The following is a 14,075-nucleotide window of genomic DNA, read 5'->3' on the forward strand; positions in this document are numbered from 1 at the left end:
CTCGTTGGACAGCGCCTCCCAGCGCCTGGCGGGAGTCGGTGCGCAGAGCGTGTCTATAAGCGGCGTGCGCGCACGCGCGTGGGGCGGTAGGCACCTCCCCCCATGTTCACCCCGCCCCCATCAGGCTCCTCCCATCCTCCCTCCTTCCCCCTCCCCCCACCTCAGCCCGGTCCCACCCTCTTTTCCTCATTGCTTTTGGCTCCTACCTACTTTGTTGTATCGCCCAGCCGGGATCCCTGTACCAACCACCGTGGGAGGAGGATAGTGGGGAGCAGGTGGTGGCCCCTTAATCTTCCTAGTTTCACTCACCAGCTAGTGTCAATTGGGTCGACGCTTGGTTGTTTTGCTGCCCAGGTGGGCAGGCAGGTTTCTGGATCTATTATCTTTTTTATCTTTATTATCTTTTACCTTAGTATCAACTTTGGGCCTTTCTAGACTGTGTATAAACAATTCCTTCCTCCACCCTCCCCCCCCCCCCCAGTACTGGGTTTTAACTCAAGTCCTCCATCAGCTCTACTGGCACGCAACAAATTGTTTGTTTGTTTGTTTGTTTGCTGTTTTTTTTACAATGCTGGGATTAAATCGAGGACTTCATTAGTGCTGAACAGTCTATCACTGAGGTACACTTTCACCTCCTTAGGTAAAAATAACTTCAATTTTATGCTGGACAGCAGTGGCTCAAGCCTATAATCCTAGTTACTCTGGAGCTGAGATCTGAGGATTGCAATTCAAAGCCAGCCCAAAGGCCCACACCTGTAATCCTAGCTACTCAGGAGGCTGAGATCTGAGGATTATAGTTCAAATCCAGACTAGGCAAGAAAGTCCTTAAGACTCTTCAATAACCACTGAAAAGCCAAAGTGGTGTTATACCGAAATTCGGGGACCCCCAGAAGACCACCAGAGACCACGATCAATGTAAGCAACAAAGAGCCGGTTTATTGCAAGCTCGAGCTTGGTCCTCCGCGCACATGGTAACTGGTGACGCTAAGAGGCCCAGAGCATAGAATCAGGGCTGTTTTTATAGTATTGAACAAACAACTTAAGGAACTTTTACATAAGAAATTACATGATTGGTTAACATTTACATTTAAAGCAAGCTAAACTGGGCAAATAATGATTGGTTGATCTTTACAGAAAAAATGTCCTTGGTCCATAGCTTGACTGAAAAAGGTTATGAGTCATACCCAGATCAACAGAATGCATGGCATGTCTCGCCCTGGGCTCTGAAGAATGGGTTGTTTAGAAACTCTTATTAGTCCTAGGTGGGTGGGGGGCAACACCACTTGGGGGCTAACACCTGCCTTAAGCAAATGCCATCTATGGCTCCAAGAATTGTGCATGGCTTTTTGTCATAAATTCCTAGCATTGGGGCTAAAATGGATCACGACTCAAGTCGCAGAACTGAGATAGAGTGTTAAACAAAAATGGAGTTGCTTAGGTTTCTTAAAACATTGTATTTCTTCCCTAGGGCCTTACTGCCTCGGCCTCCAGGAGGGGTGTTGCAACTGTGGGGATAATTCTCAGGACTTTGCCCCCTTGGTCAGGGCTGTAAACCCTTTGAAGTCTTTTACTAAGCAACTCTAGGCTCCCAGGCTGACATTCCACTACTAAGTAACTAAAACCAGTCACAGTTAAGATCATACAAAAACCATACAATCATCCAGTACAAAGCAATAAAGCAATTCATACAGAAGCAAAAATGGCTGTTAGGTGCTGTCATATATATGAAAGACCCCCTCCCCAACCAACCAGGCCCTGAGCCTCTTTGTAGGGGAACAGAGTTTTGTATCTAACCAAGCTATTTCTGGCTTCTGTAACATGCTTTGCTTTTCTATTACCCCACACTCCCCCTTTGATAACTAACCTCACCAGTTAATCAACAAGCCCACACCCTACTAACTAATCCCACCCCGCAGTCAGCCCCCTGGTGTGAGCGAAGGACAGGCGCTGACAAAGGTCACTTCCTCATACCAAGGGCGGGAGACACACAACTCGGGCATGTACACCGAGGGACCCCCTCGAACAGTGATTGGCCAAAACACATGATTTGTTTTAAAAGGATTGGCTGCCTGCGTGCAGACCAGGTTGTAATACTTTAAATTTACTGGCTGAAAAAGCGCGGGCACTCCTGTAACGGACAGAGGGGTCCCATAAAAGGACCATCCCCGGGACTGCTCGGGGTTCCCAGCCACTGACCCGAACCTTGCGGATCTCGAGGTCACGTGCACCTGGGAACCTGGGCATGCCCAAATAAAACCCTCTTGCCTTTTGCATCTGGTGTCGTCTGACTGGTGCTTGGGGCAGGGAGGTCCTGATATGGGGGACACCCGAAGTCGGGGGTCTTTCATCTATATATATATATATATATATATATATATATATATATATATATATGTTTTTTTTGCGTTCTTCAGTGGAACTGTGGTTCATGTGGTAGACTACTAGCCTCGAGTTAAAAAGCTCAGGGACAAGCTGGCTCACGCCTCTAATCCTAGCTAGTCAAAAGGCTGAGATCTGAGGATCACAGGTCAAAGCCAGCCTGGGCAGGAAAATCTGTAAGACTCCAATAAACCACTCAGAAAACCAGAAGTGTCACTGTGGCCAAGAGGTAGAGCACTAGCCTTGAGCTGAAGAGCTGAGGGACAGCGCCCAGGCCCAGAGTTCAACCCCCATGACTCTCACACACACACACACACAAATACACACACAAACACACACGCACACGCACATGCACATGCACACACTCAGGGACAATGACCAGACACTGAACCAGGACCAGAACAAGAAAACTCAAACAAACAAAAACCCACTTGAGTTTAATGAAACATTTTTTTGTGGGGGGAGGAGGGGTGTGGGGCTTGAATTCAAGGCCTGGAGCTGTCTCTGAGCTCTTTTGCTCAAGGATAGCATCTACCACTTTAAGCCACAATCCACTTCAGGTTTTCTGGTGTTTATTGGAGATAGGAGTCTCACAGACTTTCCTGCCCCATCTAGCTTTAAACCATAATTCTCAGATCTCAGCCTTTTTAGTAGCTAGGATTACAGGAATAAGCTACTAGTGCCCAGCTGTGAAACTTCTTTTAAGATGTCACTGTTACTAGTAATGTTCTTGTTTTATTTTCTTTTTTTGGGGGGTCCAGTCATGGGCCTGAACTCTGGGCCTGGGCACTGTCCCTCAGCTCTTCAGCTCAAGGCTAGTGCTCTACCATTTGAGCCACAGCGCTACTTCCAGCTTTTTTCTTTTTGCTTATGTGGTGCTAAGGAATTGAACCCAGGGCCTCATGCATGCAAGGCAAGCGCTCTACCACTGAACCACCTTCCCAGCCCCTCTTGTTTTATTTTCATTGCTGTTGTTGTTGTTTACCAGTCCTGCGCGTTGAACTCAGGACCTGGGCACTGTCCCTGAGCCTTTCTGTACTCAAGGCTTACACTCTATCACTTGAGCCACAACACCACTTTCTGGCTTTTTCTGCTTATATGGTACTGAGGAATCAAACACAGGGCTTCATGCATGGTAGGCAAGCACTCTACCATTAAGCCATAGTCCCAGCCCCCACCTTGTTTTTTTTTTGTTTTTTTTTTTTGCCAGTCCTGGGTCTTGAACTCTACCATTTGAGCCACAGGGCCACTTCTGGCTTTTTCTGTTTATGTGGTACTGAGGAATCAAACCCAAGGCTTCAGGCATGCTAGGCAAGCACTCTACCACAAAGCCACATTCCTAGCCCTTTTTTTGTTTTTAAATATCACACTGGGTTTAGTGTTAAATGTATGAAGTCCCAGTTACTTGGGAGGCTGAGAGAATTACAAGTGGTATTGAGGGTTTTGAATTTAGGGCCTTGTACTTTCTAGAAGGCCCTTTATCTTTGTGTCATGTCCCCCAGACATGAATTTTTCTGGTTAATTTTTAGATAAGGTCTCACTTTCTGCACAGGATAGGCTATTTGGAACAAAAGATCCTCCTACTTATTTCCATATAGCTGAGATAACAGACATACATACCATTGTACCCAACTTCATTAGTTAAGATGCAAACTCTTTGCCCAGGCTGGCCTGGAACCATGATCCTCCTGATCTTAGTGTCTTCAGTAGCCAAGATTACAAGTTGAGTTACTATGCATGGTGCCTGACTACTGAGTAGTTAGGATTATAGCTACTGTAAGGCTAGGAATGTGGCTTAGTGGTAGAGAGTTTACCTAGCATGCACGAAGCCCTGGGTTCGATTCCTCAGTACCACTAAAACAGTAAAAGCCATGCCGAGTGCCAGTGGCTCATGCCTGTAATCCTAGTTACTCAGGAGGCTGAGATCTGAGGATCTGCTACCTGGCCAAGAAAATCCATGAGACTCTTATCTCCAATGAACTACCAGAAAACTGGAAGTGGTGCTATGACTCAAGTGGTAGAGTGCTAGCCTTGAGCAAAAGAAATTCAGGGACAGGGGCTGGGAAGGTGGCTCAGTGGTAGAGTGCTTGCCTTGCATGCATGAGGCCCTGGGTTCGATTCCCCAGCACCACATAAGCAAAAAGAAAGAAGCCGGAAGTGGTGCTGTGGCTCAAGTGTAGAGTGCTAGCCTTGAGCTGAATTGTTGAGGGATAGTGCCCAGGCCCAGAGTTCAGGCCTTACGACCAGACCCAAATAAATAAATAAAAGAAATTCAGGGACAGTGCCTAGCCCTTGAGTTCAGGCCCCAGTACTGGCAAAAAAAAAAAAAAAAAAAAAAGATAATTTGGGATCCTTCTGAATAGTGCTTGTCCAGTATATATAGCTCAACCCCCGGGTACCTCAGGCTTAGTCAATCCTTGAGCAAATAGTAGCTGAAGTCTAGATTCCCCCATCAACCACTGCATCGACTCATATCTGGTTCCATGTCCAAAAGATTTATTTGTGCCTGCACAAGTGGGGAGCTTCATAGGGATCAAAGTGCCAGAGTGACATCTGTCAGGACCAACGAGGTCACCAGAGCCACAAAATAAGGCCTGGAAATATGGCAACAACAAACATGGCAACAACAGTAGAGCTTGGGACTGTGTGGGGGGACATTGAAAATAACCACCTTGGTGACAACTTGGGTGTCCAATGTACAGGGATCTCAGTTACTTTCTGGTCTGGGACCAGATGTCTCAGAGGCTGACGCTGGAGGATGGAGCGGCACAGACTGCCCAGCTGTTCTTCTGGGAATACGTCCTCCAAAGGACTCTGCCACTGCTTTTCATCCCGTACCTAAAATGGAAATGGATTGTCAGCAGCTCCCATAGCTCCCCCTTGAGGCACCTGCTCGGACCCCTGTGCCACTCTCTTGCCCCAGCCCTGTGTACCTGCTCCACTTGTCTGAAGACCCGCAGCAGATTTCCTCGAAGGACTCCTTGAAGCTCTTCCTCACTCCAGCCCCGACGCAGCAACTCCTCTATCAGCACTGGGTATGTGGACACGTCCTCCAACCCCTGAGGGAACCTGTGTGGCCACCATTAAGAAAATCTCAGACCTGGCACCCTGATCCCAACACAGAATCCAATTCTGGGACTCTGCACCCCAACCCTGGGCAGATGTGAAAAGTGATTCACTCCTTCTTGTGCCTCATCCAGAGGAGGCCTCAAAACTTCCTTGAATATTTGCCAAAATTAATTTGTGTGTGTGTGTGTGTGTGTGTGTGTGTGTGTGTGTTACTGGTACTGGGACTTGAACTTAGGGCCTTGCACTCTTGCTCAGCTTTTTTGCTCATAGCTTGTGCTCTTACCATTTAAGCCATGCCTAATTAATTGGAGATAGGTCTCCTGGAATTGTCTGCCAGGTCTGGCTGTGAACCTCGATCTTTAAGAATCAGCTTCCTGCATAGCTAGATTATAACGTGATGCACTGGCACCTAGTTAAACTGTACTGTTAAGATCTGTATCTTCCACTGAAATTAAATGTTCCCTCTTTAAAAAAAACACACACATGCTGGGTATGGTGGTGTATCATGCTTATAATCTTAGCTATACAGGAGGCTGAAATTGGGAAGATCATGATTTGAAGTAAACCCAGGCAAATAGTTAATCAGACCCAATCTCAACTAATAAAAGTTGAGTATTAGCTGGATACTGGTAGCTCACACCTGTAGTCCTAGCTACTCAGGAGGCTTAGATCCAAGATCAAGGTTTGAAGTCAGTGTAGGTGAATAAGTCTGTGAGATTGTTATATCCAGTTAACCAGCAAAAAGCCATAAGGGGAGCTATGACTCAAGAGAAATGGGCTGGGCATGTAGTTCAGTGGTCAAGTGCTTGTCTAACATGCACAAAGCCCTAGGTTCAATCCCCAGTACTGCAAATGAATGAATGAATAATGATTACTGAGGTTGGCACTGATAGCACATGCCTGTAATCCTAGCTATACAGGAGGCTGATATCTGAGGACTGCAGTTAGAAGCCAGCCCAGGCAAGAAAGTTCATAGGACTCTTATCTTCAATTAACTACCAGAAACTCAGATGTGTAGCGGTGGCTCAAAGTAGTGGAGCACTAGCCTTGAACACAAAAGCTCAGGGTTGGTGTCTAGCCTCTTAGATCAAGCCTCATGATCAACCAAAAAAAAATTAAAATAAACAGCAACAACTGACTAGAATTGGGCAGAGATGATAGCCAGCCCTGCCCAACTTGGATGCCTGTTCATAGAGAGTAGGTCTGCTGGGACTGGGTTTATGTGTATGTGCAGGTAGATGAGCTCTCTGGTGGCTCAGACAAATAAGGGCCTCTCTGGCCTTTAGGACCAGAAGGCTGAAGGCTGAAGATTAACCCAGGACGCATACCTGGGGATCTAGGAAGTACAAGGTGGGCAATGCCTAAACGCAATGGGGGAACATGCTGGGGAGCATGGCGACCAGGGCCCCATTGCTCTCCAGCAGCCCCAAACCACAGAAAGTACTCACTGGCTGGTGCCATCATAATCTCCACCAATCCCGATGAATTTGGATCCAATGACTGCCTTGATGTGGTCAAAGTGATCTGGGGAGATGGGGAGTCAGCAGTGTGAGGCTTCTAGGGGTAGGGTTACCCTTCTAAATCTACACTCTGATGATCTTCCATTCTTGCAGCTGATAAGGCCATGAAGACCAGTCCTTGATTACCTGACACTTTGTGTGGCCACCTGAAGGTCCTGAGGTTTGACAGGGACAGGTCTCACCTGTCTCTATACTAGACTTTAGGTTTGCAATGAAGCCATTTAGAGAGTCACCCATTGGTGCCATTTCCCATCCAGATCCACCCGGCCTCCAGACTCCTTGAGAACCTGGTGGAGGCTTCTTTCTGGAGATGTGGAAGATAAGAAAGGAACAAAGAATAGAGCTAATAAAGACTTCACAGACCTAAGGTAGAGACAGGGCTCCCAAGGCTTTGGTAGTCCTGACCAAAGCACAGGTGTTTAGCACTCAGCTTTATGTCCGATCACCTCCCTTTTACTCACCAGCAGGGCAATGTAGACTCTGTAACTATCATTCCACCATAGCACCGATGTGCTGTTCATCCTGTGATTTTTAGCTAAACCATCACTGAAGCTGTGCTGATATGCTCCAAAGACTTCAGGTCCAAAGCAGAGCTTCTTAGGAAGCACGGGGGGGGGGGCTAGTAGGGGAGGGGAGGGGAGGACCGGGGCAGGCTCACCTGCCACTGTGGACACGTTGGCTAATTTGTTGCACTGCAGCACCCCTACAGATAAGGATACCATCACGATGCCACCGTTATTCTTCTGCAAGGATAGTCAGGCACATGCTCAGCTTGGCCCGCAGCACAAGCATGTTCCTTCCCACCCCTTGGGCCCCAATGAGAAAGCTGCTGATCCCTAACTTTATGAGCCACAGGAGACTGTACCTCTCTGATTTTGTGTGAGTGGAGGAATCTCAAGGAATCTGGGTTGGGTGGAGGTATCTTGGCTCAGGGTTTGAGAAATAGAAGAATATTTACCATCTAGAATCTCTAGTCCGACACATATTTAAGACTTCAGGGGATACGGAGAGAAGATGTTCAGCCTAGATTTTCAGCAGATTGAGGAAACAGGGGCCCATTTTTTTTTTTCTTTTTTTGGTCTGCTGTGGGGTCTGAACTCTGGGCCTGGGCGCTGTCCCTCAGCTTTTCAGCTCAAGGCTAGCACTCTACCCTACCACTTGAGCCATAGCGCCACTGCTGGCTTTTTCTGCTTATGTGGTGCTGAGGAATCAAACCCAAGGCCTCATGCATGCAAGGCAAGCACTCTACCACTGAGCCACCTTCCCAACCCTGTGCAAGGGCGGGGGGGGGGTGTGTGTGGGGGAGAAGTTCAAGGTCTTGTGAAGTTTTTCCTTTAGTTCCCAAGGCTGGGTAATTTCTCACCAGACGCTGCAAGATGTCATCAGGAACATTTCGAGCATTCTCACACACACCCCGGGCAGCCGAGTGAGAGAAGATCACAGGTGCTTGTGACACTTCCAAGGCCCGTTGTGCTACAGCATCTGAGCCATGGGACAAATCTACCATCATGCCCAGGCGATTCATTTCAGCTACCACCTTCTGCAGGGACAGATTGGGAGGAGACTGTCAGGGGTGTCCATGTGCCCCCTCCCATTTATCTATAGGGAAAGGTAAGGCATGGGCTGGAGTACTAAACCACAGTCCTCACCTCACCAAAGCTGGTCAGTCCACTGACATTGCTGTAGAATGGGTGGACATTCTTTGATGAGCTCTCTGCCCTGCAGAATGGCCAGAAAACAGGTCTGACTGGTGGCTATTCTTGGCCACAAGAGCCTAAAAGCCTCTACTGAAACTTCTACCCCGATTGGGCACCTGTGGCTCACATCAGGCGGCTGAGATCTAATGGTTGTGGTTTGAAGCCAGCCCAAGTAGGAAAGTCTGTTAGACTTATCTCTAGTTGAGCACAAAAAAGGGGGAGGGGGGCTGGGAAGGTGGCTCAGTGGTAGAGTGCTTGCCTTGCATGCAGGAGGCCCTGGGTTCGATTCCTCAGCACTACATAAGCAAAAAAAGAAAAAAGCCGGAAGTGGTGCTGTGGCTCAAATGGTAGAGTGCTAGCCTTGAGCTGAAAAGCTGAGGGACAATGCCCAGGCCCAGAGTTCAGGTCCCACAACCAGACCCCCCCCCCCGCAAGTGGAGCCATAAGTAGTTCAAGTGGTAGAATATCAGCAAAAAAGCTAAGAGCCTGGTGCCAGTGGCTCTGGCCTGTAATCCTAGCTACTCAGGAGTATCTGAGATCTGAGGATCACGATTCAAAGCCAGCCTTGACAGGAAAGTCTGTGGAGACTCTTATGTCCAATAAACCACCAGAAAACCAGAAGTGGCACTGTGGCTCAAGTGGTAGAGTGCTTGCCTTGAGCTGAAGAGCTGAGTGATAGCTCCCAGGCTGAGTTCAAGCTCCACAACCACCACCACCAACAAAAAAAGCTAAGAGACAGTGCCCAGATCCTGAGTTCAAGTCCCAGTACCAGCAGGTGAATGTATACACACACATACACACATACTACCACCACCACCACAATCACCTCCACCAACAACAAATCTTTCTATCCCTGTAATTCCCTGGAGCAAACTCAAGAAACCAGGATAGACTGTGCCAGCCAGAGAGAGGAGTTCTGTGCTGGGATCCAGTCTTTTCCTATGAATACCAGCTCCCCTTCCATTCCAAAAGCCAGTGCCAGTCCCTAGAGGTAAAGATTGATCTGGGCCTACACTGTGATCTTGGTCAGATTCCTGCCTCAGGGGGCCCACACCATCTGGCCTGTACTCACCAAGGTGTGTTGCAGGTATGAGTGAGCGTCAGGTAGCGTACTCCCAGCATATAAAAACTGCGTAGCACAGACAGACTACTATCAAGCGAGTGGCCACCCTCTACGCCAATGAGACAGGCCAATTTCTGGGTGCTGTTCAGAGCTGGGGGGCCAATAGGACAAGTGATTACTTTCAGGAGCTAGAATAGATCTATCAAGTCCCTAATATCTAGCACCAGTTCACCCACCTTTAACTGAAGTCACAAGCTCCAGCTCAGAGTAGTTGGCACACATACGATGAATGAGATCAATCTGCTCCAGGGTGAGGCGCACAGCATCCTGGTCCTGAGTCTGGCAGGGGACATAGGCTGACCAGAACTAGGGGGAAAAGCCAGGGGTTGACTTGAGTAGGAGCTGCTGGGGTGCTCTGCAGGCCTTCACAGCCAACAAATTTATCCAGTGGGCCCAAAGGCCACAAGGAATGCTCTCATTCTTCTGTGATATCTTCACACCCACTGCTGCAGTCCCAGTATCCTTTCATGATACTTTTTTTGGGTATCAGTACTGGGGCCTAAACTCAGGGCCTGGACATTGATTGTCCTTTAGCTTTTTTTTTTTTTTTTTTCTCTCTCTCAAGGCTGGTGCCTTACCACTTGAGCCACTGCTCCACTTACAGCTTTTTGGTGTTAATTGGAGATAAGAGTCTCATTGACTTTCCTATCCTGGTTGGCTTTGAACAGGGATCCTCAAGATCTCAGCATCCTGAGTAGCTAAGATTACAGGCGTGAGCCACTGCTGCCCAGGTAAGTCCCCATTTAACTAAATTACAATCCCCTCAGGCCCCTCTTCCTAACATCCAGCAACCATGCTGTGGCACCCTGTGGGGTTGCTGTGGTACCTGGGCACCCACAAGTCCATCTCTAAGGCGATCCAGGCTGGTCTGGCCATGGCTGAAGTTTCTCAGGTTAACATCCGGTAGACCTTTCTGGTAAAGCTGCCTCAGGACCAAGGGAAAGTCGTTGTGGCTGAAAGGAAGTTACAGAAGGGTCAGAACAGGGATAAAAGTATGAGTTCCTTAGATACCAGGCTAGGCAGGGCATATTCCAGGGGTCTCCCCTGCACACTGTTGTCAAGACTATAATGAGATTCCTTGAAGCCTGGGGGTTCGCAGGAAGGGGAAGGGCACTGAGGGGTGGATGATGGGAGAGTGGACCATGTAGACATGGTATGGGGGGGGGGGCTCTTTGCCGTTCCCGTAAGCTCTGAACCTTCCCCTCCTCAGGGGTGCCCTCAGAGCCCACCCACACCTACGCACCCATCCACAAGCGGGAAGTCCCTCATCAGGGCCCGAGCACGCTCTCGCAGACCCAGGCCTGACATAGTTGGGGCACTGGGGGTGCCCGTTGTGAGCAGGGTGCTGGGGGTGCTGGGCAAAGTCGGGGCGCTGGAGCTGCTGGGCGTGGTCTGGGCCGCGTTGGCTGGCTGGGCAGGCCCCAGCAAGAACACGACCGTCAGCAGGTACAGAACGGGCAGCAGAGACCGCCGGACCCCCGCCTGGGGACCCTCGAGGCCCTTGGGCTGCATTTTGCTCCGGGCTCTGGGCCCAAGGAGGTGGCAGAGCCTGAGGAGGACAGAAGACGACGATGACGATTGGGTCTCCACCCTGGGATCCAGTCTCCAGGGGTTGAAGTCGCCCCACCCTGCGACGCCTGCCACGCGGGGTGTCGCAAACGTCGCGCAGCACTGCCGCCAGAGGGCGCCACGGCCCTCCCGTGCCCGGGATCCCAAAGGGCGCCCCCAGGGGCTGGGCGGGCCGCTGCCGTGCGCACCGGGCCGGGCTCTCCTGTTCTTTCAGCACCGCCTCCGCCACTCCCTGGTGGGCCTCCCGGCTACTTCTAGGGTTTCTTCCTCGCCCAGGGAAGGGGCCTGGGGGGCTTCTCCCAGAGAGTAGTAGCCTCAGCCAGGCGGCCTCAGGTCCCCAACCTCTTGCCACTTTCTAGCGCCGCAGGTGTCTGTGACCAACGGTGCTCTGGGCGTGTAGGGTGGGTGTAGGGGAGGAGATGGGCTCTGGAAATGAGTTAATCTTATGGAGTCCATGGGTTCAGGGGCGCTCTGCCCCTGGGACCTCTCTTCACTCCTGTATCTGTCTCACCTCTCTCCCTTGGGGACTGGGGACTGTTAAGAGCACCCCCAAACAGCCTCAGGAATTGGGGAGTGTGCTGTATCTGCCCTTGGAGGGTTGGTTGTCAGGAGAACGGAACCAGCATCAGGGAAGAGAGAGAGAGAGAGAGAGAGAGGAGAGAGAGACAGAGACAGAGGCAGAGACAGAGAGACAGAGATTTCCACGGTAATAGAGCCCCACACCCCAGCACCTTCATTCCAGGGCTGCTGGCTGTTCTGCTTGGCCAGGTTCCCTCCTACCTCAATGTGCAAGTCAAGTCAGAAATTCAGCTCCTAAAGAAAGGCCTGACACCAGGGTCCTGGGGCTACATCCAACTTCTCACGAGACTGTTGTGGTGTGAGCTCTCAGAGACCTTCAGGGCTTAACTTAGTTCCCTTCCTTGTTTGGCAGGCCCCACCCTTACCCTAGCTATTTCCTCCAGGGATCCCCCAGAACCACGTGCTCACACCCACTTGGCTTATAGGTCATCTCCTGGAAATGCCACCCATTGAAAGGGTTTGTGAACTGTGCTCAGACTCCATTTCCAGCTGCTGTCCTTTAGCATCTTAAATTTTTGAACTCTAGCACTTGTTGGAACTCCTCTAGTTTTGGAACCTTCTTTCGGTAGCCAGATTGATCAGTGCATGAGGACTTGAGATGCAAGAAGGCCTTCTAAAAAAGGAAATGAACAAACTCTTCCAGAGTGTCTGGACAGCCTGAGCTATCCAGGAGGAAGTTTTCTCAGCCTGGATGTGTTTTTTGTTTTTGCCAGTCCTTGAACTCAGGGCTTGGGCATTGTCCTCGGGCTACTTTTGCTTAAAGCTAGCACTATGCCACTTGAGCCACAGTGCTTCTTCCAGCTTTTTCTATTTATGTGGTACTGAGGAGTCAAACACAGGGCTTCTGCATGCTAGGCAAGCATTCTACTATTAAGCCACATTCCTAGTCCCTAGCTTTTTGCTTTATGTAGAAAGCCTTCCTCCTTGGCCAGGCTTAATGGCCTGTACAAGATCGCTTACCCTGTGAAGGCCAGCATGTGAACTCTAACTTCAAATGTGGCTGAACATCAGGCCACACCAGAGAAGCTATGTGTGTATGTGTGTGTGTGTGTGTGTGTGTGAGAGAGAGAGAGAGAGAGAGAGAGAGAGAGAGAGAGAGAGAGAGAGAGAGAGAGAGAGAGAGAGAGAGAGAGAGAGAGAGAGAGTGAGTGTATACTGGGCTTGAACTCAGGGCCTGGGCGTTACCTCTTAGCTTTTTCACTCAAGGCTGGTGCTCTACCACTTGAGCCTCAGTTCTACTTCTGGCTTTTTGGTAGTTAATTGCAGATAAGAGTCTCAGGGACCTTCCTGCCCAGGCTGGCTTTAAACTGCAACCCTCAACCTTCTGTGAGTAGCTAAGATTACAGATGTGAGCTACCAGTACCCAACTCTGCTCTCCATTTTAATTTTAACGAACTGGCCTGAGTTCTGCCACAGTTCAAGGCATCACTATAGGGATTGTGTAATTAGAAGCTGCACCCAATGAATACATTTGAAGACAGAAGACCTTTCATTGTGTAGAAATGTACATCAGGGTGGGAGGTGGGTATTGAAGCTTGGCCTTGGACAAGCAAAATTTCAAGTCAAACATAGAAAATCACTTTATTGAGCAATAAGGGCCATAAGGGACTGGAAAAAAAAAGAACTATGAACCAAAGGGGGTGGCAGTGGGGTCTTGATGAACTTTCTCCTGGTAGCTGGTGTCTCTGGAGCTCTTTCTTCTGCTTCTTGAGGATACAGGCAAAGGGCTCCTGGGGCAACCACTTCTTGTTTCGTCCCACTTCAGCCCCTTCTGGTTTGTGTTGGTGGTCACTGGCAGTGACTCAGGGGCAGGAATCCATCTGGTACACTGGGGCCCTGCTAGGCCACTTTGCACCATTTCTTGGCTCCTTCTTGGTTTGCACAGGGAAGATTATTCTTTCTACTGCCCAAGAAAAGTCTTCGTCCAGGCCAGCTTCAGCCCTGGGAAATCAAAGCAGCCTCTTCTCTCAAACTTTCTTGCCTGTAGCCAGTTGTAACAGAAGTGGGGTTCCTGGCTGGGGAGGGCTCAGGCAGAATGGCTCAGGTTCTATCTCTAGGGGCAGGCAGTGGCAGTCACTGTTAAATGCTTGTCCTTTCAATAGACTAGCTCGTTTAGCAAGCTTCTGTGGGGTCAGCCTT

At 49.6% G+C, this 14,075-nt stretch overlaps 1 protein-coding gene across 2 annotated transcripts; it reads right to left on the reverse strand.

Annotated features, from left to right (window-relative positions):
* Positions 1-4,855: 4,855 nt before the first annotated feature.
* On the reverse strand, positions 4,856-12,249 carry LOC138807029 (dipeptidase 2-like). 2 transcript variants are annotated; one of them, XM_069992593.1, is made up of 11 exons: positions 12,138-12,249; positions 11,032-11,337; positions 10,615-10,741; positions 9,965-10,094; positions 9,738-9,879; positions 8,618-8,687; positions 8,332-8,508; positions 7,627-7,711; positions 6,897-6,972; positions 5,313-5,448; positions 4,856-5,217 (listed from the first exon to the last, which is right to left on the reverse strand). In XM_069992593.1, exons 2-11 carry the CDS (start codon positions 11,298-11,300, stop codon positions 4,951-4,953), a joined length of 1,479 nt encoding a protein of 492 aa, XP_069848694.1. In that variant the 5' UTR covers positions 11,301-11,337; positions 12,138-12,249; the 3' UTR covers positions 4,856-4,950. The 2 variants fall into 2 exon arrangements, with proteins under 2 accessions (XP_069848694.1, XP_069848693.1); XM_069992592.1 differs by lacking the exon at positions 12,138-12,249 and having other exon boundaries at positions 11,032-11,405.
* Between the last annotated feature and the right edge of the window lie 1,826 nt (positions 12,250-14,075).

The sequence above is a fragment of the Dipodomys merriami genome, unplaced genomic scaffold, assembly GCF_024711535.1.
Source record: "Dipodomys merriami isolate MVZ:Mamm:240054 unplaced genomic scaffold, mDipMer1.0.p SCAF_41, whole genome shotgun sequence".
NCBI lineage: Eukaryota > Metazoa > Chordata > Mammalia > Rodentia > Heteromyidae > Dipodomys > Dipodomys merriami.